Here is a 19,564-nt window from a genome sequence, read left to right as displayed (position 1 = left end):
TAGGGTTGAACCAGGATGTGGACATGAAGCTAGGGTTAGGGTTGAACCAGGATGTGGACATGAAGCTAGGGTTAGGGTTGAACCTGGATGTGGACATGAAGCTAGGGTTAGGGTTGAACCTGGATGTGGACATGAAGCTAGGGTTAGGGTTGAACCTGGATGTGGACATGAAGCTAGGGTTAGGGTTGAACCTGGATGTGGACATGAAGCTAGGGTTAGGGTTGAACCTGGATGTGGACATGAAGCTAGGATTAGGGTTGAACCGGGATGTGGACATGAAGCTAGGGTTAGGGTTGAACTGAGATGTGGACATGGAGCTAGGGTTAGGGTTGAACCGAGATGTGGACATGAAGCTAGGATTAGGGTTGAACCTGGATGTGGACATGAAGCTAGGTTTAGGGTTGAACCTGGATGTGGACATTAAGCTAGGGTTAGGGTTGAACCTGGATGTGGACATTAAGGTAGGGTTAGGGTTGAACCTGGATGTGGACATGAAGCTAGGGTTAGGGTTGAACCTGGATGTGGACATGAAGCTAGGGTTAGGGTTGAACCTGGATGTGGACATGAAGCTGGGGTTAGGGTTGAACCTGGATGTGGACATGAAGCTGGGGTTAGGGTTGAACCTGGATGTGGACATGAAGCTGGGGTTAGGGTTGAACCTGGATGTGGACATGAAGCTAGGGTTAGGGTTGAACCTGGATGTGGACATGAAGCTAGGGTTAGGGTTGAACCAGGATGTGGACATGAAGCTAGGGTTAGGGTTGAACCAGGATGTGGACATGAAGCTAGGGTTAGGGTTGAACCTGGATGTGGACATGAAGCTAGGGTTAGGGTTGAACCTGGATGTGGACATGAAGCTAGGGTTAGGGTTGAACCTGGATGTGGACATGAAGCTAGGGTTAGGGTTGATAAGGTTGAGGTTAAGGCTGGTGCCTCCTGTAATAAACCTGGGTTCTTTTAAAACATTTCCAGATTTTTAAGAACCCCCTCAATGTCTGCCTAATGTGTTTGTAGTCTATACATGCTACACAAGTCAGTACATCTGCCTATTATCACCCTATTGGATCTACAGTGCCAATAAATTGAGATGTTGCTAATTTATGACTTGAGTCTCACTAACCCCTTTACTGATACGATTTCATATCCTCGGGCTATTTTCTCTCTTTCAATTCTCTGAGAGAATAAGGAATTCCAGTGGCAAAAGCTCTCAAAAACCTCAGATCAAACGTATTCTCGGCTGAATTCCCTGTCAGAATAAAATCATTTGTTCCTCAGCGCTAACACTCTTGCTTGACGCTTTGTCCCTCCCTGGACCTCTCTCTCTCACTCTCTCCCTCGCTCACTCTCTCCCTTGCTCACTCTCTCTCTCTCTCTCTCTCTCTCTCTCTCTCTCTCTCTCTCTCTCTCTCTCTCTCTCCCTCGCTCACTCTCTCTCTCTCCCTCGCTCACTCTCTCTCTCTCTAACTGGTGTGTGTGTTTTATGTGGTTTCAACAGCCATTTCCTTTGGGCCAATCTGTCCCTGTTGGACGACACACAGGTTAACGTTAGCAACTGCTCTGTATGCACTTTGCGGTTTTACAAGTGTGCCCTTTCTCATCAGCTTCTGGAGTGAAACTAGCATTGTGTCCAGGACAACATTACAAGCGGGGGGCAAGACGGGGTCAGAAGAGCCTATTTCAAAGCCTCCATAATTACCTTGAAAGATAGTCTTAGAAATGTCTGATATGATAGGATTCAATGTGGGAGGAAAAATGCTTTGTTGGCAGCAAAGGAGAGAGAGAGAGAACTTGTGTGGCTTCAAAAGAAGAACGTTTTCCTCCTGAATGATTTAAGCAATCAACACTCATATACTTCTAAGATTAAAGGAGAGGTTTTCAAAGAACAGTTAGTTTCTCTGATGTACTGGCTACTGTCTATTGTGTCTACTGTCTCTATGTTCTGTTTTGAACCAAGGAGTGGGAAATATAACAACGTACCATTTATATTGTGGGGGGGATTTCTGTACATGGGACTTTTCTTTATATATTTTATAGGCCAATTGAATTCAAATCGGCCTGGTATTGTATATTGGAGACCTAAAACAACGCAACCTAATTTCAAACATGTCATATTCCATGAGAAAAAACACCCACGGTTTGAAATAACTCACCAGACAGCAATTAGGGTAAAAAAAAACACAAAAAAACAATATTGTATTTCATAAAAATGTACAAAAGATATATACATATCCAACACAACAGAGTTGCATGGCAGTGTACAAAAAAAAAACGTAGATTCCTAATACACTATGATATCTTAGTATCCTCGTCATCATCAAGGGCGGCACTGGAGAAAAAGTCATTTGACACCGAAAAGGAGGATTCTCTTTCCCGTTTAGATTGTTCCTAATTCATCACCAAGAGTTAATAGCAACGTTGTCACCCCCAGAATATGTATCATATCAAGCGTTTGCATATTCTTCAGAAATGGTTGCTTAATTCCAGCCACAACTTGTCCCCGACACTGAGACGTCACTGTTCATCTCAGTAGTCCAACTCAACGCGGCAGACAAACAAGACGACGGCTCATATCGAAGACACTGTGTGGAAGTAGACCTGACATGACTAAATAGACTCTATTGAATGATTGAATCATTTTTCTCCCAGATTCTTTTGTTGCTGCAACTTCACTGACAGAAGAAGAAAAAAATCTCATCTGCACAAATGAATGAGTTTCAGATAAGATCTGAGAGAAAGAATCAAATCGTTTTTCTTTTTTTTTTGATCAAGTCATTTACACAATTTACATATATGTGTGTCTTTAAATAACTAAATGATAGAAAAATCCCCAAATCGGTATCTGGTTGCACTTCAATGCGATCTGTGTCATATGCATATTCTGCGGCATAGCCAGGCACTTGGTAAACTTGTTTTACTGCAGAACTGTACATTATCTAATGTACAACATTAACATAATTGTGCTGTGGATTACATTGTACTTACTTACTCATCTAAGGCAAAATATGGCTTCTCAATAGATATGAAATCGCCATATTAGCTCCATAATGATACTGTACAAGATCATACAATAAGTAGCACAAACATAGTGGTGTTTCAGCATGAAGTCTTCAGAATCTCATGGGTTCCTTAGTCTCTGGTGGTCGTCAAAGTTCTCCAATGAGGTGCTTAGTGTTCAATCACATGGTCAGGAGGACCTCTGCAACAATGTTAACTCGTAGGTTCCCCTCGTGTCATTCACACAGCCAGTTTAAACTCTTGGTGGCAGATAAACTATCGTTCTTAGAGCTTGGGTTACAATAGGTCACTTCTTTTAACACACGTCCTGGGCCAAATACACCAAGGTAGGTACCGTGTGCTTTACCTGTGTCTGCCTTCAGCGTATTTGGGATCATCCTTATGACATCATGCTGAGGAACTTGTTCTCTTCTGCAAGCGCGGTGAGCAGGGAGCTCATATCGCCGATGGCCATGTTGCTGCCCCCTGCAGGGAGGGGCAGGGAGGGCAGGGTGACAGAGTTCCGGGGGGTGGTGAGTCTGGAGGAGGTCTGGGACAGACTCTGGAGGATACTGGGGCTGATGGTGCCTGACATCAGGCTGGAGTGGTCCCCGTCATCCAGCATGGTGTCAAAGTCAATCTGGGGATCCTCTGCCCCTGTCCCATTGGACGAGTCCACCGTACTGGAGACCTGGTTGTTTACTCCCGGTGAGGTCATGGAGGTCTCAGTGCTGTCTGACGGACATTGAAGAACATCCACTACTGGTGATGTCATCATCTGCATGTTGACGTTACCGTTTGGCCCAAACACGTGTATCTGTCCTGTGTAGAACATAACATTGTTGTCTGTGTTGTTGCCATTGCTGCAGTGATTGCCAATTGAGTTTGTCATTGACCCTGAATGCTGTCTGCTTAGAGACTTATGTTCTGTGGGCGGTCTTGGCTGGATGAGTATTTGACCTCCAATCTGTATAGGATGCTGAACCTGGGACGCTATATTATATTTCTGTTGATGTGAGATCATCCGCGAAGAATTCACACCGCTATCCTTAAATGTGACTTGAGACGATTGACTCCCCCTGGCTGCGTCCTCAGTCGGCTGTTCTGCGTGTCTACACTGTGCACTGTGCCACCAACTGCCATACTACTACAGGAGGACCGCTGGTTAGCGTTAGCATCAATAGGACCGAGACCCTGGTTAAACCCATACTCGAGTCTCACTCGTTCATTGAGGTTAGCATTAGCGGGCTGCTGTTGCTGTAGGCTCTGTTGCTGGACACAGCCCAGCCTGGAGTCTGTCTTCTGCTGCTGTATGTATCTCCCCTGCTGGGCTGCATGAGCCAGGTTGTGGTTAATCTGTGCAATGTGTTGGTTGGAATTAAGATTCTGCTTCTGGAACGAGACAAAGTTCTGTTTCTGTTGGACCATGGCGAGTTTTGAGTTGCTTCGACCAAACGGCAGATGTTGGGTTGGGTTGTGAAGAGCTTCCACAGTCCCTGAGCTGACCTCATTCCACTGTACCGGCATGGTGCTTGTCTTACTGAGTGAGGAGGGGAAAGACTGCTTCGGATGGCCTGGGCTTAGGGCACAGGAGAGGCGCTTGGTTTGTGGTGCAGACGAAGGGTTCATACTCATATTGGTGTCCACCACAGCCATCCTTCCCTGGTGGTAAAACTGCTGTTGTTGCTGGGGGTTAGGGTTTATTGTGTTTCCATGGAAACCACATTGTGCTTGTCGGTTGTACCCGTTGGCACAGTCTGACTCACCAGCTCCGCCCTGAGCGGTGATGTAGTGAACGACGTCATCCGGAAGTACCATCATCTCCTCCTCACTGCTGTTGCGTCTACCGCTCATATCGCCGGCCATGGTCTCCATGGCCACATTCTCAGAGATGCTTGGCGGCCGGGGGCAGTAGGGGTATCGCTGCAGGCTGTCGTCGGAGCGCGGCTGGTGGCTCTGGAGCACCAAGTGGCGCCGCTCGGCTGCAGACAGGGCCTGTATCGGCAGGGAGGCGTGTGGGTGGAGGTTCTGCATGTTGCCCGTGCTGTTGTAGTGCTGCACCTGAGGCTGATGGGACAGCGGGGACAGCGGGTCCAGGGACGGCCGCCGGGGGACGGGGTCGCTAGCCCGACGGGGAAGGTTGGACGGAGCTTCGTGGGGCATCATGCTGCGGCCGTTATAGTTTCCCATATCGCCGCTGCAGCGCCTGGGAACCCCACTGGGGACAACGGGGTCGAAGGAGGAGTAACAAGACGACGAGTCTCCCTGGGAAGCGTCCCTGTAGAGGGCCAAGCAGGTCTTGAGACTCATCCTCTCCATGTTGGGTAAAGGTGTGGGTGGGGCTCCGCCTGTAGCCGCCGCATATTTCGCCTTGAGGTGGTAGTGCTGGGCGGGGGTGAGGCTGAGGTGACTGGGCAGCCGTCCCCCTCCTCCACCACCCCCACACTGGCTGGCGTCGCTGGAGCGGCGGGACAGGTCTGCAGAGATGGGGTCGTAGGAGCCGGTGGAGCTGATGTTGTGGTGGCGGTGGCCACTGAACGCGGAGGCGTCGCTGGAGCGGCGGCTGGAGTAGCAGGGGGAGATGCCAGAGGAGCGGCGGCTGATGTAGGCAGAGGAGATGGTGCTGGTGGCGCTGTCCCTGCGCTCCATCAGATGGTCCAGCTGGTTCAGGACAGTCACCTTACTGGAACACAGCTCACTGAGGCTGAACGATCCAGGCCCGCCACACATATTTCCACTCTCCAAAAGGGACCCTGAAGCGAAGAAGAATTGATTTCACACAGGAGGAATGTAGCCTGAATAGATTTATGAATGTACTGAATACTCAAAAAGGATAATTATGAAAACACTGGTTACTTCTTTCTTTTTATGTTTACTCACCGCTTGCTGGTATGGGCGGTAGCTTGGTGTTCTGGACTGGAGGAGCTGGATGATGATTGGCCCACTGGCAGGAGTCCCTCGCCGTCTTCAGTTTCTCCTTCTTCAGGTGTTCTAGTCCGTGGATGTGGCTGAGGCCTAGGTGTTGACGTAGGTGGAGGCCCACCCCGACCCCTGCTGTCCCAGACGAGAGGCCAGAGAAGGAGGAGTCCATGAGGGGCCCCGAGGGGTCGTCCAGTCCAGTCAGGTCCCCCATGCTGCCCCCGCCGCTGTGGAGGGCCATCTCTACTCCACTGTCATGGTTGGTGGAACTGCCAAGTGGCGACGGCTCGCTGCTACATGATGACTGACCACCAGGGCTGGACTGATACATCTAGAGAAAGAGAGAGAGAGAGAGAGAGAGAGAGAGAGAGAGAGAGAGAGAGAGAGAGAGAGAGAGAGAGAGAGAGAGAGAGAGAGAGAGAGAGAGAGAGAGAGAGAGAGAGAGAGAGAGAGAGAGAGAGAGAGAGAGAGAGAGAGAGAGAGAGAGAGAGAGAGAGAGAGAGAGAGAGAGAGAGAGAGAGAGAGAGAGAGAGAGAGAGAGAGAGAGAGAGAGAGAGAGAGAGAGAGAGAGAGAGAGAGAGAGAGAGAGAGAGAGAGAGAGAGAGAGAGAGAGAGAGAGAGAGAGAGAGAGAGAGAGAGAGAAAACATGTTTATATCTAAAAAGGAAAGGGATCGCCATCTAACGAAGAGGAAGTAGAACAGTGATAACAGAACAACATAAGGAGATGTACAGTGAATCATGCAAGTTCTTTTCTCCACAACTTTAATTGTAAATAACGAGTGTTGGTTGGGGTGGCTACAGATTACAGCGCTCTTTAGACTGTCTGTGAATTAGAAATGGGGGAGATGAAAGGATGCTTGAGTACATGCTAGGCCAGCACACGGGGCTATGAATCTGTGGCTCTCTGGGTTGTGGGGCTCCCCAGTCCCTCTTTATGGTGTACAGTAATGAGGACTTCAGATTCTGTAATAACTATTATACACATGTTTGGACTGTGTTCCTTACTGGCTATGGCTTGTCATACAGCAGCAGAACATGATGATGAAATGAAGGGAGATATTATGAAAGATATTCTGTAATGAACTGAAGCTCAAACTGAAGCTGTGCTCACCTTAGTAAGGTCTGTCCTTAAGGAAAGTTTCAAAGAGAAGAGAAATGGAAAGGAAACGTGCAGAGAGTGTTAGATAGGAAGGATAAAAGTTTGTTAGGTAAGATTTGCATGCCATTGTTAGTAGGGGCTCTGAGTGAGAAAGTAGAAGGGCATTATTTGTATTTAACCAGGCAAGTCAGTTAAGAACAAATTCTTATTTACAATGACAGCCCAGGAACAGTGGGTTAACTGCCTTGTTCAGGGACAGAATCAACAGATTTTTACCTTGTCAGCTCGGGGATTCAATCTAGCAACCTCTCGGTTACTGGCCCAATGCTCTAACCACTAGGCTACCTGCCGCCCCTTATCTGATTGCACAAATCTATAAAGTGGCTAAACCATAGATTGGGAGGGCACACATAACCGTACGGTAACCTAAAAACGGTCTGTGTTTGCTGAATTATATTTCCACTTCTACTCCAAATGATCTCTCTTTCACCAGATGATCTCTTACCACAGACTTCTCCGTCTTGATAGACTTGACCTGCAGGTAGTCCTCCATGCCTCTCGAGGTGCTGTCCATCTTCTCCTCCGTGCCCCGGCCTATCTCGTTCTCTCCATTCTCTTTGGGTGGAACGGGTCTGCTGGGCGGCAGGTCGCTGCGCTGTTTCTTGGTGACGTGGGCCTCTGGTCCGTGGACTGTCTTCACGTGCTTCCTGAGAGAGCTGGGGTCCGTGTAGCGCTTCGTACAGCCGGGGACTTTACACACGTAGGGTTTCTGTGGATACAAGTGTATTTATTTCATCTTTATTTAGAAAGGTTATACTCCGATGGGATAAAAGAAAAGCACATTTTTTGTCCATTTAAAATAACATCAAATGGATCAGAAATACAGTATAGACATTGTTAATGTTGTAAATGACAATTGTTGCTAGAAATTGAATTTTTTGTTTTATCTGCATAGGCATACAGAGGCCCATTATCAGCAACCATCACTCCTGTGTTCCAGTGGCACGTTGTGTTAGCTAATCCAAGTTTATCATTTTAAAAGGCTAATTGATAACCCCTTTTGCAATTATGTTAGCACAGCTGAAAACTGTTGTCCTGATTAAAGAAGCAATAAAACCGGCCTTCTTTAGACTAGTTGACTTTCTGGAGCATCAGCATTTGTGGGTTCGATTACAGGCCAGAAACAAAAAACTTTCTTCTGAAACTCGTCAGTCTATTCTTGTTTTGAGAAATGAAGGCTATTCTATGCGAAATTGCCAAGAAACTGAAGATCTGGTACAACGCTGTGTACTACTCCCTTCACAGAACAGCGCAAACGGTCTCAAACCAGAATAGAAAGAGGAGTGGGAGGCCCCGGTGCACAAGTACATTAGAGTGTCTAGTTTGATAAACAGACGCCTCGGAAGTCCTCAACTGGCAGCTTTATTAAATAGTACCCGCAAAACACCATTCTCAACGTCAACAGTGAAGAGACAACTCCGGGATGCTGGCCTATGCAGATTTACAAAGAAAAAGCCATATCTCAGACTGGCCAATAAAAAGAAAAGATTAAGATGGGAAAAAGAACAGACACTGGACAGAGGAACTCTGCCTAGAAGGCCAGCATCATGCTGATGCTCCAGATACTCAACTAGTCTAAAGAAGGACAGTTTTACTGCTTCTTTAATCAGGACTACAGTTTTCAGCTGTCATAATTGCAAAAGGGTTTTCTCATGATCAATTAGCCTTTTAAAATAATAAACTTGGATTATCTAACACAACGTGCTATTGGAACACAGGAGTGATGGTTGCTGATAAATGGCCTTTTTATGCCTATGTAGATATTCCATAAAATAATCTGCCGTTTCCAGCTACAATAGTCATTTACAACATTAACAATGTCTACACTGTATTTCTGATCAATTTGGTGTTATTTTAATGGCCGAAAAATGTTTTTTTCTTTCAAAAACAAGGACATTTCTAAATGGACCCAAACTTTTGAACGGTAGTGTGTATTTAATGCGAAGCGATTTACAGTACAGTGAGTGTATACATTTCAATGTGGCCCCAGCGGGAAGCAAACCGACAACCCTGGCGTGGTTACCACCACACTCTTACCAAGTGAGCCACACAGGATCCAGAGTGAGATTAATATCATGCAGTTCATATTCTGTTTAATAACATTCAAATACATGCCTGGGAATTAGAATATCCATCCCCTCCTACTTACTCAGATTAGCTGTGACGAGCTGTTGTTGTAAACACGCAATTAGAGTGTATAAATGATGGATGCAAGACCAGTGACTTGTTGGTTCTGCTTACAGCCACAGAATATCACTAAGATTTATGCGATTTCCAGTAATAAAGTTACAGTTATACTGGTGTGTGTGCGTGTGTGTGCGCGTGCGTGCGTGTGTGTGGATCCATGGGATGCTGTGCTCTCCCCCTACACTTCTCTCCTCTATCTCCTGATGGATAGGCCAGTAGGAGGCTTGGAACGGATCCAGGGTTCATTTTGTATTGGTGATCTGCAGGTGGTCTGGATCTCTATTAGGGATGCCTACGCTTGATTCACACTAATGCACTGTGGGGCTGCCATGCTCATTAGTTCCGTACATCATTATTTACTCACACACACGCCTGCATACACACACACATACACTTAGGAACACACGCACGCACACACACACACAAATGAACACAACACACACACACACGGCCGTGGGTTTAATGAGGCAAGTATAGACGTCCAAGAACAATCCCCGTGCGTGATGAGAAAAGGTCCACACATCTCATTTCAGCCTGAATATGTAAAAGGCTAGCAGACAACCGATTGAAGATACATACGTCAGTTTTGTATTTTCTTGATGCCACAATCTTTTGGCCCAGGACCTTAAGGTAAGTCACAAAAGGTAGAAGAGTATTGATCCTACGCATGTCTGTCTAAGAGAATATCTAATGGACTTTATAAGTGAGTCTGTCTGAAGTCTTGGCAGGGCAGAATGGAGCTGCAGTGCTGTGCAGTGTGGGAGCTTGACAGCATCCAAAATGGTGCCCGATTGCCTGCATAGTACGCTGTTTTTAGACCAGGGCCCTGAAAGTACTGCGCTATGAAGGGGATGGGGTGGTGTTTGGGAGGCAGCCCCAGTAGGATCTCATTGAAGTGTGTGTGCGCGTGAGCGCACCTCGTTGGAGTGTGTGCGATTCTGGTGCTTAGCTCTGTCCGAGGCGTTGGAGAAGGCTTTGTTGCATCCCTCGTGGTCACACACATATGGTTTTTCCCCGGTGTGAGATCGCAGGTGGGTCTTCAGATTCTCCAGGCGAGAATAGGCCTTACAGCAGCCCTCAAACTGCAAGAGAGAGAAAGGAAAACACCAAAGCAGTCAAACACAGGATCTTTGTACAGTGTATTTCACATCTATCCTTGTTTTCCATTCCTGTTTCATTTCTATAAAGATGTCCTTTGCAATTATTGTGTAATGAATGATACTCTTGTGTGGAGGCACATACATTCGGAAAGTATTCAGACCCCTTCACTTTTTCCACATTTTGTTACGTTACAGCCTTATTCTAAAATTTATTAAAGAATAAAAAATCTCATCAAGCGACACACAATACCCCATAATGACAAAGCAAAAACTGGTTTTGGGATTTTTTTAATCAAATGTTTCAAAAATAAAAAACAGAAATATGTTATTTACATAACTATTCAGACCCTTTGCTTTGAGACTCAAAATTGAGCTCAAGTGCATCCTGTTTCCATTGATCATCCTTGAGTTGTTTCTACAACTTTATTGGAGTCCACCTGTGTTAAATTCAATTGATTGGACATGATTTGGAAATGCACACACCTGTCTATATAAGTTCCCAATGTTGACAGTGCATGTCAGAGCAAAAACCAAGCCATGAGGTCGAAGGAATTGTCTGTAGAGCTTCGAGGCACAGATCTGGGGAAGGGTACCAAAAAATGTCTGCAGCATTGAAGGTCCCCAAGAACACAGTGGCCTCCATCATTCTTAAATGGAAGACGTTTTGAACCACCAAGACTCTTCCTAGAGCTGGCTGCCTGGCCAAACTGAGCAATCAGGGAAGAAAGGCCTTGGTCAGGGAGGTGACCAAGAACCCGATAGTCACTCTGACAGAGATCCAGAGTTCCTCTGTGGAGATAGGAGAATCATCCAGAAGGTCAACCATCTCTGCAGCACTCCACCAATCAGGCCTTTATGGTAGAGTGGCCAGACAGAAGCCACTCCTCAGTAAAAGGAACATGACAGTCCTGTTGGATTTTGGCTGCAGTCACTGCCAAAGGTGCTTCAACAAAGTAGCTGTGCGCCAGAAGAGGAAAGAACTGATCCCAGCCATGAAAGCTGCCAGAGCTCGCGGGGACATTGCTTACATCCGCTATGACAGGCGCATTGTCCACCCCCCCCTCCCAGAAGCCTGGAAGGGATGAGAGAGCCAAACCTATGGGTTCATAGCTTCAACAACGCAGCACACACACACACACACACACACACACACACACACACACACACACACACACACACACACACACACACACACACACACACACACACACACACACACACACACACACACACACACACACACACACACACACACACACTGATTAATGACTTGCTAAATGTATATTTTTTTCTCTTACCTTGTTTGCTCTCTCCAGTATTATGTCTGTCTCTGATAAGCTACCCAGGAAAGGGCTGAAAATAGCCCATATTAATATGTGTAGCCTTAGAAATAAGGTTCCTGAAATCAATAACTTGCTAACATCAGATAACATTCATATATTAGCCATTTCTGAGACTCACTTAGATAATTCATTTGATAATGCAGCAGTAGCAATACAAGGGTATAACATCTATAGAAGAGACAGAAATGCTTATGGGGGAGGTGTTGCTGTATATATTCAGAGCCATATCCCTGTAATGCTTAGAGAAGATCTTATGTCAAGTGTTATTGAAGTGTTGTGGTTGCAGGTTCACTTGGCACATCTAAAGCCTTTTCTTTTGGGGTGTTGCTATAGGCCACTTACTGTATGTGCTAACAGTCAGTATCTAAATAATATGTGTGAAATGCTTGATAGTGTATGAGATGTAAACAGAGAGGGCTACTTTCTTGGGGACCTGAATATTGACTGGTTTCATCAAGACATCAGCTCAAGAGGAAGCTTCTCACTGTAACCAGTACCTGTAATCTGGTTCAGGTTATTAACCAACCTACCAGGGTGTTTATAAACACTACAAGTACAAGATCATCCAAATATATTGATCACGTTTTTACTAATGCTGTAGAACTTTGTTCTGAAGCTGTATCCGTACCCATTGGATGCAGTGACCACAATATAGTGGCTACATCCAGGAGAGCCAAAGTTCTAACAGCTGGACCTAAAATAGTGTATAAGAGACCATACAAAAGATTTTGCTGTGACTCTTATGCGGACGATGTTAAAAATATTTGTTGGTCTGATGTGATTAATGAGGAGCATCTAGACGCTGCACTTGATGCATTTATGAAATTGCTTCTTCCAACTATTGATAAGCATGCACCTGTTAAGCAACTCGCTGGTAGAACTGTGAAGGATCCATGGATTGATGAGGAATTGAACAACTGTATGGTTGAAAGAGATGTAGCGAAACGAATGGCTAATAAGTCTGGCTGCACATCTGACTGGCTTACTTACTGCAAATTGAGCAATGTGTCTAAACTCAACAAAAAAGAAGATTAAACTGTATTATGAAGCCAATATCAATGATCTAAAGAACGATGGAAAAAACCTTTGGAGTACTTTAAATGAAATTATGGGCAGAAAGACAAATTCAACTCCACCTTTCATTGAATCAGATGGCTTATTCATCACAAAACCATTTGATGTTGCCAATTATTTTTATGATTATTTCATTGGCAAAGTGGGCAAACGTAGGCAGGAAATGCCAACAATGAACAGTAAGCAATTGTATTCATGCATAAAAAAAACAAATAATTAAAGAAAAGGATTGCAAGGTTGAATTTTGTAAAGTTATGTGGGAGAAGTGGGACATTTTTTGTTATCGATCAATAATGACAAACCTCCAGGCATTGACAACTTAGATGGAAAGCAACTGAGGATGGTAGCTGACTCTATAGCCACACCTATCTGTAATATTTTTAATCTGAGCCTAGAGGAAAGTCTTTGTCAGGGCTGGAAGGAAGCCAAAGTAATTCCGCTACCCAAGAGTGGTAAAGCAGCCTTTACTGGTTCTAACAGCAGACCTATAAGCTTGCTGCCAGCTCTTAGCAAACTGTTGTAAAATATTATGTTTGACCAAATACAATGCTATTTCTCTGTAAACAGATTAACAACAGACTTTCAGCATGCTTATAGAGAAGGGAACTCAACATGCACTGTCACAAATGATGGATGATTGGTTGAAATAAATTGCAATAAGAAGATTGTGGGAGCTGTACTGTTAGATTTTAATGCAGTCTTTGATATTATTGACCATAACCTGTTGTTGTGTTATGGCTTTTCAACCTATGCCATGTCGTGGATTCAGAGCTATCTATCTAATATAACTCAAAGGGTTTTCTTTAATGGAAGCTTCTCTAATGTCAAACATGTAAAGTGTGGTGTACCGCAGGGCAGCTCTCTAGGCCCTCTACTCTTTTCTATTTTTTACCAATGACCTGCCACTGGCATTAAACAAAGCATGTGTGTCCATGTGTGCTTAAGATTCAACCATATACGCATCAGCAACCACAGCTAATGAAGTCACTTAAACCCTTAACAAAGAGTTGCAGTCTGTTTTGGAATGGGTGGCCAGTAATAAACTTGTCCTGAACATCTCTAAAGCTAAGAGCATTGTATTTCGTACAAATCATTCCTTACGTTTTAGACCTCAGCTGAAACCGGATAATGAATTTTGTGGCTGTTGAACAAGTTTAGGAGACTAAATTACTTGCCATTACTTTAGATTGTAAACGGTCTTGGTTAAAAACATATAAATTCAATGGTTGTAAATATGGGGAGAGTTCTGGCCGTAATAAAGAGGTGCTCAGATTTTTTGACACCATACTCCAAAAAGCAAGTTCTGCGGGCTCTTTTGTCTAATCTTGATTATTGTCCAGTCGTGTGGTCCGGTGCTGCAAGGAAAGACCGAGTTAAGCTGCAGCCCAGAACCGAGCGGCACGTTTTGATCTTCATTGTAATCAGAGGGCTGATATAAATACTATGCATACCAGTCTCTCTTGGCTGAGAGTTGAGGAGAGACTGACTGCATCACTTATTTTTATAAGAAACATTGTGTTGAAAATCCCAAATTATTTGCATAGTCAACTTACACACAGCTCTGACACACACACTTATCCCACCAGATATGCCACCAGGGGTCTTTTCACAGTCCCCAAATCCAGAACAAATTCAATAAAGCGTTCAGTATTATATAGAGCCCTAATTGCATGGAACTTCCTTCCATCTCATATTGTTCAAATAAACAGCAAACCTGGTTTAAAAAAACAGATAAAGCAACACCTCACGGCACAACGCCTCTCCCCTCTCCCCCTATAACTAGATAGTTTGTATGTATGCATTGATATGTAGGCTACATGTGCCATTTTAATGTAGGTACAGTGGGGAGAACAAGTATTTGATACACTAACCGATTTTGCAGTTCCTACTTACAAAGCATGTAGAGGTCTGTATCATAGGTACACTTCAACTGTGAGAAACGGAATCTAAAACAAAAATCCAGAAAATCACATTGTATGATTTTTAAGTAATTAATTAGAATTTTATCGCATGACATAAGTGTTTGATACATCAGAAAAGCAGAACTTAATATTTGGTACAGAAACCTTTGTTTGCAATTACAGAGATCATACGTTTCCTGTAGTTCTTGACCAGGTTTGCACACACTGCAGCAGGGATTTTGGCCCACTCCTCCATTCAGACCTTCTCCAGATCCTACAGGTTTCGGGGCTGTCGCTGGGCAATACGGACTTTCAGCTCCCTCCAAAGATTTTCTATTGGGTTCAGGTCTGGAGACTGGCTAGGCCACTCCAGGACCTTGAGATGCTTCTTACGGAGCCACTCCTTAATTGCCCTGGCTGTGTGTTTCGGGTCGTTGTCATGCTGGAAGACCCAGCCATGACCCATCTTCAATGTTCTTACTGAGGGAAGAAGGTTGTTGGCCAAGATCTCGCGCTACATGGCCCCATCCATCCTCCCCTCAATACGGTGCAGTCGTCCTGTCCCCTTTGCAGAAAAGCATCCCCAAAGAATTATGTTTCCACCTCCATGCTTCACGGTTGGGATGGATTTCTTGGGTTTGTACTCATCCTTCTTCTTCCTCTAAACACGGCGAGTGGAGTTTAGACCAAAAAGCTCGATTTTTGTCTCATCAGACCACACGACCTTCTCCCATTCCTCCTCTGGATCATCCAGATGGTCATTGGCAAACTTCAGACGGGCCTGGACATGCGCTGGCTTGAGCAGGGGGACCTTGCCTGTGCTGCAGGATTTTAATCCATGACAGTGTAGTGTGTTACTAATGGTTTTCTTTGAGACTGTGGTCCCAGCTCTCTTCAGGTTATTAACCAGGTCCTGCCGTGTAGTTCTGGGCTGATCCATCACCTTCCTCATGATCATTGATGCCCCACAAGGTGAGATCTTGCATGGAGCCCCAGACCGAAGGTGATTGACCGTCATCTTGAACTTCTTCCATTTTTCTAATAATTACGCCAACAGTTGTTGCCTTCTCACCAAGCTGCTTGCCTATTGTCCTGTAGCCCATCCCAGCCTTGTGCAGGTATACAATTTTATCCCTGATGTCCTTACACAGCTCTCTAGTCTTGGCCATTGTGGAAAGGTTGGAGTCTGTTTGATTGAGTGTGTGGACAGGTGTCTTTTATACAGGTAACGAGTTCAAACAGGTGCAGTTAATACAGGTAATGAGTGTAGAACAGGAGAGCTTCTTAAAGAAAAACGAGCAGGTCTGTGAGAGCCGGAATTCTTACTGGTTGGTAGGTGATCAAATACTTATGTCATGCAAAAGAATGCTAATTAATTACTTAAAAATCATACAATGTGATTTTCTGGATTTTTGTTTTAGATTCTGTCTCTCACAGTTGAAGTGTACCAATGATAAAAATTACAGACCTCTACATGCTTTGTAAGTATGAAAACCTGCAAAATCGGCAGTGTATCAAATACTTGTTCTCCCCACTGTATGTAGTTCTGTCCTTGAGCTGTTCTTGTCTATTGATGTTCTGTATTATGTCATTCTGTATTATGTTTCATGTTTTGTGTGAACCACAGGAAGAGTAGCTGCTGCATTGCAGCAGCTAATGGGGATACTAATAAAATACCAAATGTACTGAGTAAATGGTCTGAATAATTAAGTAAATGTGTTATTTGAGTTTTACATTTCTTATACATTTGCAAAAATGTCAAAATCAGATTGTTGCTTTGTCATTATGGGGTATTGTATGTAGATTGGTGATGGGAAAAAACGATTTAATCCATTTTAGAATAAGGCTGTAACGTAACAAAATATGGAAAAGGTGAAGGGGTCTGAATACTTTCCGAATGCACTGTTTATAGTCACTAATCCTAACTTTAGAAACAAATCTCCCCTTGACATCAGTGCATGATTTATGAGAAAACGTAAGGATTTGGCCTGAAGAGAGAAAAGTCTTAGATGTTGTACATGAGGGACTTACAATACAGTACCGTAGAGGATATATCTAGGTCTTACTGTAAGAAGGACCCTTTGCCCTTACTGAAACTACTAACAAACACCCTACTAACCAGCTTAGGGACATCCTCTATGTGAATATGTAATGTAATCACACTGTAAGCATATTTTTATTCCCTTTCAAGAATGATCACGTGAAATATGGAGAAAAGCCCAAACGGCATTTCTAGATTTGTGTGTGTGCAAGCTTGCACACATCTGTGTGTGATTCTCTGTGAGTGTGAGTGTGTTTTGTGTGTGTTGTGTGTGTGTGTGTGTGTGTGTGTGTGTGTGTGTGTGTGTGTGTGTGTGTGTGTGTGTGTGTGTGTGTGTGTGTGTGTGTGTGTGTGTGTGTGTGTGTGTGTGTGTGTGTGTGACGGTACACTCTACAAATGTTTAGAGAGGCAAATGCTCAGCGAAAGGCCGAGCCTGGCGACGATCAGTTACTCACGGTACACTTGTGTGGCTTCTCCCCCGTGTGTCTCCTCATGTGAACCACCAGCATGTACTGGGCCTTAAAAGGCTTCTGCTCCCTGGAACACTCATCCCAGCGGCACACAAACTCCTTCTTCTCCCCATGGATGTGGTCGTTGTTGATGTGCTGTGGGGGAGACACGCCCGGATGACACGTGTTAATACCTTTCTGGATCTCTACAGCCTGTGAGACTTGCGGTCCCGACCAGTAACAACCCCCAGCCCCTGCTCCCTAAACACTTGTGTCGATCTAAGGGATTGGATCGGTGTAAAGCAACCGTCATTCAGTTGTAGTAATTCTTTTAAATCTACATAAGTGCCGAAGGGGAAGGGGCGGGGTTTTCTTTCTGTGCATGGCCTGTGACTTCTCCCGATGTTAATAATGTTGACATATTTTGCATTACTCATCTCAAATGTATATACTGTATTCTATTCTACTGTATTTTAGTCTATGCTGCTCCGACATTGCTCGTCCAATTATGATATATTCTTAATTCCTTTACTTTAGATTTGTGTGTATTGTTGTGAAATGTGTTAGACATGACTCGTTAGATATTACTTGTTAGATATTACTGCACTGTTGGAGCTCGACACACAAGCATTTCGCTACACCCGCAATAACATCTGCTAAACACGTGTATGTGACCAATACAAGTTGATTTGATGTTTCTCTCCCCACAGAAGTCCCTCTGAGGTTGTCTTTTTCATTAGGTCTCTAGCTGTGTTCTGTTCTGTCTGTCGTTGAGTGTATTTGTACTACTTAGAGAACACACTATCAACAGGAGACAGAGGTTCTCTCTGTGACAGAGGTCTATTAGAACAACTCAATTTCAGGTTGTGACAGAGGCGGAGCAGCCATTTGCCTATCAAAGAAATGAGGAGTAACGCCATCAATCAAAGTTTGCCGTTAACTTTCCGTTTGTCAGACAGTGAAGGAAAAAGACGTGCTTGTGTTGTCGGGACGCACAATAGGCAGTGTGGCTCTGTTTGATGAGTTCCACTAGTCTACTTTTTTTTCCACAAGAGGGGTTCTACGGTTAGGGAAATTAAAATCAATCGTCCAACAGGCAAATGCTCCTTTGCTCCGCTCTGTTTGTATGTGTCTAAAGGGGCAGCCTCTCAACACTTTCATTTAATGGAATTGCCCCGTGACGGATTTCCAACTCTCTTATCCAAGACTGATGTGGCATCCCGCTGGCTGGCGTGCATAGCCTCGGACGAATGGGCCTGGACAGGTATTGTGCACCTCCCTCATTAGGGCTGTAGTGGTTGAGTGCGGGGGCCCAGTGAGTGTGGAGGGATTACAACTCAAACACCGCTGTTTCCTGGGATCCTTTGATGAACACATCTGCAGAAAAGGACTTAATACCCTGAGAACATCAGGAATGACTAACAACAAGGTAACCAATAGGATGCTTGAGTTTCAACCGTGCAGCAACTAAAGAAACTTTTTTCCTTGCAAGAGTTCAGCGCTAACAAGCATATTTGCATTCACACACACACACACATATACACACATATACACACATATACACACACACACTTTGGTGACAAGGACCATCATTGTACATATTCCTTAGGCTACTCTCTCTCCATGTTGGTTAAATGTCTGGCCCATGATAATTAAGCCAAAGACACATGGCGGTTGAGCGTGCGTTGACTGCTCTCTCAGACAAGCAGCTCTTTGTCCGTAACTGCCTAACCTAAACCATCCTGGCCTATCATTCGGAAGGTGTTTGTGTGTATGTGTGCCTATCATTAGGAAGGATCTCGGAGGTTTCACGTTCAGCTGGAGTGTAACTGTCGGTGACTGAGTGAAACAATGAGGATAGATAATGGAGGCCATAGTCAAAGCTCCTCTGTGTTACAGTGCCCCCCTTCTCTCTCTCTCCCTCTTCCTCCCGCTCACTCTTCCTCTCTATCTCGCTTCCTCTATCTCGCTAACCTGCTCTCTCTCTCTTCCTCTTCCTCTCTCTTACACACTCTTCCACTCTCCCACTCTCTCTCACTCACTCACTCTCTCTTTTTGTCTCTCTCTCTCTCTTCTATCTCTCCCCCTCGCTCTCTCACTCTGCCCCCCCTCTCGCTCTCTCTTTCTTTCTCTCTCTCTCTGTCTGTCTGTCTGTCTGTCTGTCTGTCTGTCTGTCTGTCTGTCTGTCCCCCTCTCTTTCTGCTTCAGTGACGGCCTGGAATGCCCCTGCTCGACCAAGACTCTACATGCCGAAAAGTTCAAAAGAGTAAAACAATCCCAGTCTCATGGAAGCTAAACGCTAAGCTTACTTTATGTGAACAACCAATGAATCACCTGACTCTCAGTATCTATCTGGAGGAACACATAATAAAACAGGACCCCAGTTGAAGTCCATT

The 19,564-nt window shown here is 44.8% G+C and overlaps 1 protein-coding gene across 2 annotated transcripts in view; it reads right to left on the bottom strand.

Annotated features, from left to right (window-relative positions):
* Positions 1 to 3,888: 3,888 nt before the first annotated feature.
* LOC118363159 (zinc finger protein GLI2-like) overlaps positions 3,889 to 19,564 on the bottom strand; it is an 88,930-nt gene continuing 73,254 nt past the window's right edge. For both annotated transcript variants that reach the window (XM_052488548.1, XM_052488547.1), the window contains exons 9-13: positions 17,175 to 17,324; positions 10,178 to 10,342; positions 7,519 to 7,782; positions 5,875 to 6,244; positions 3,889 to 5,747 (exon numbers count right to left, since the gene is read on the bottom strand). In XM_052488548.1, the coding sequence (XP_052344508.1) occupies positions 4,030 to 5,747; positions 5,875 to 6,244; positions 7,519 to 7,782; positions 10,178 to 10,342; positions 17,175 to 17,324 (2,667 nt within the window). In that variant the 3' untranslated portion in view covers positions 3,889 to 4,029. The remainder of the gene's footprint in view (positions 5,748 to 5,874; positions 6,245 to 7,518; positions 7,783 to 10,177; positions 10,343 to 17,174; positions 17,325 to 19,564) is intronic.

This window comes from Oncorhynchus keta, chromosome 30, assembly GCF_023373465.1.
Source record: "Oncorhynchus keta strain PuntledgeMale-10-30-2019 chromosome 30, Oket_V2, whole genome shotgun sequence".
Taxonomy (NCBI): domain Eukaryota; kingdom Metazoa; phylum Chordata; class Actinopteri; order Salmoniformes; family Salmonidae; genus Oncorhynchus; species Oncorhynchus keta.
This window is presented reverse-complemented; position numbering and strand designations above follow the sequence as displayed.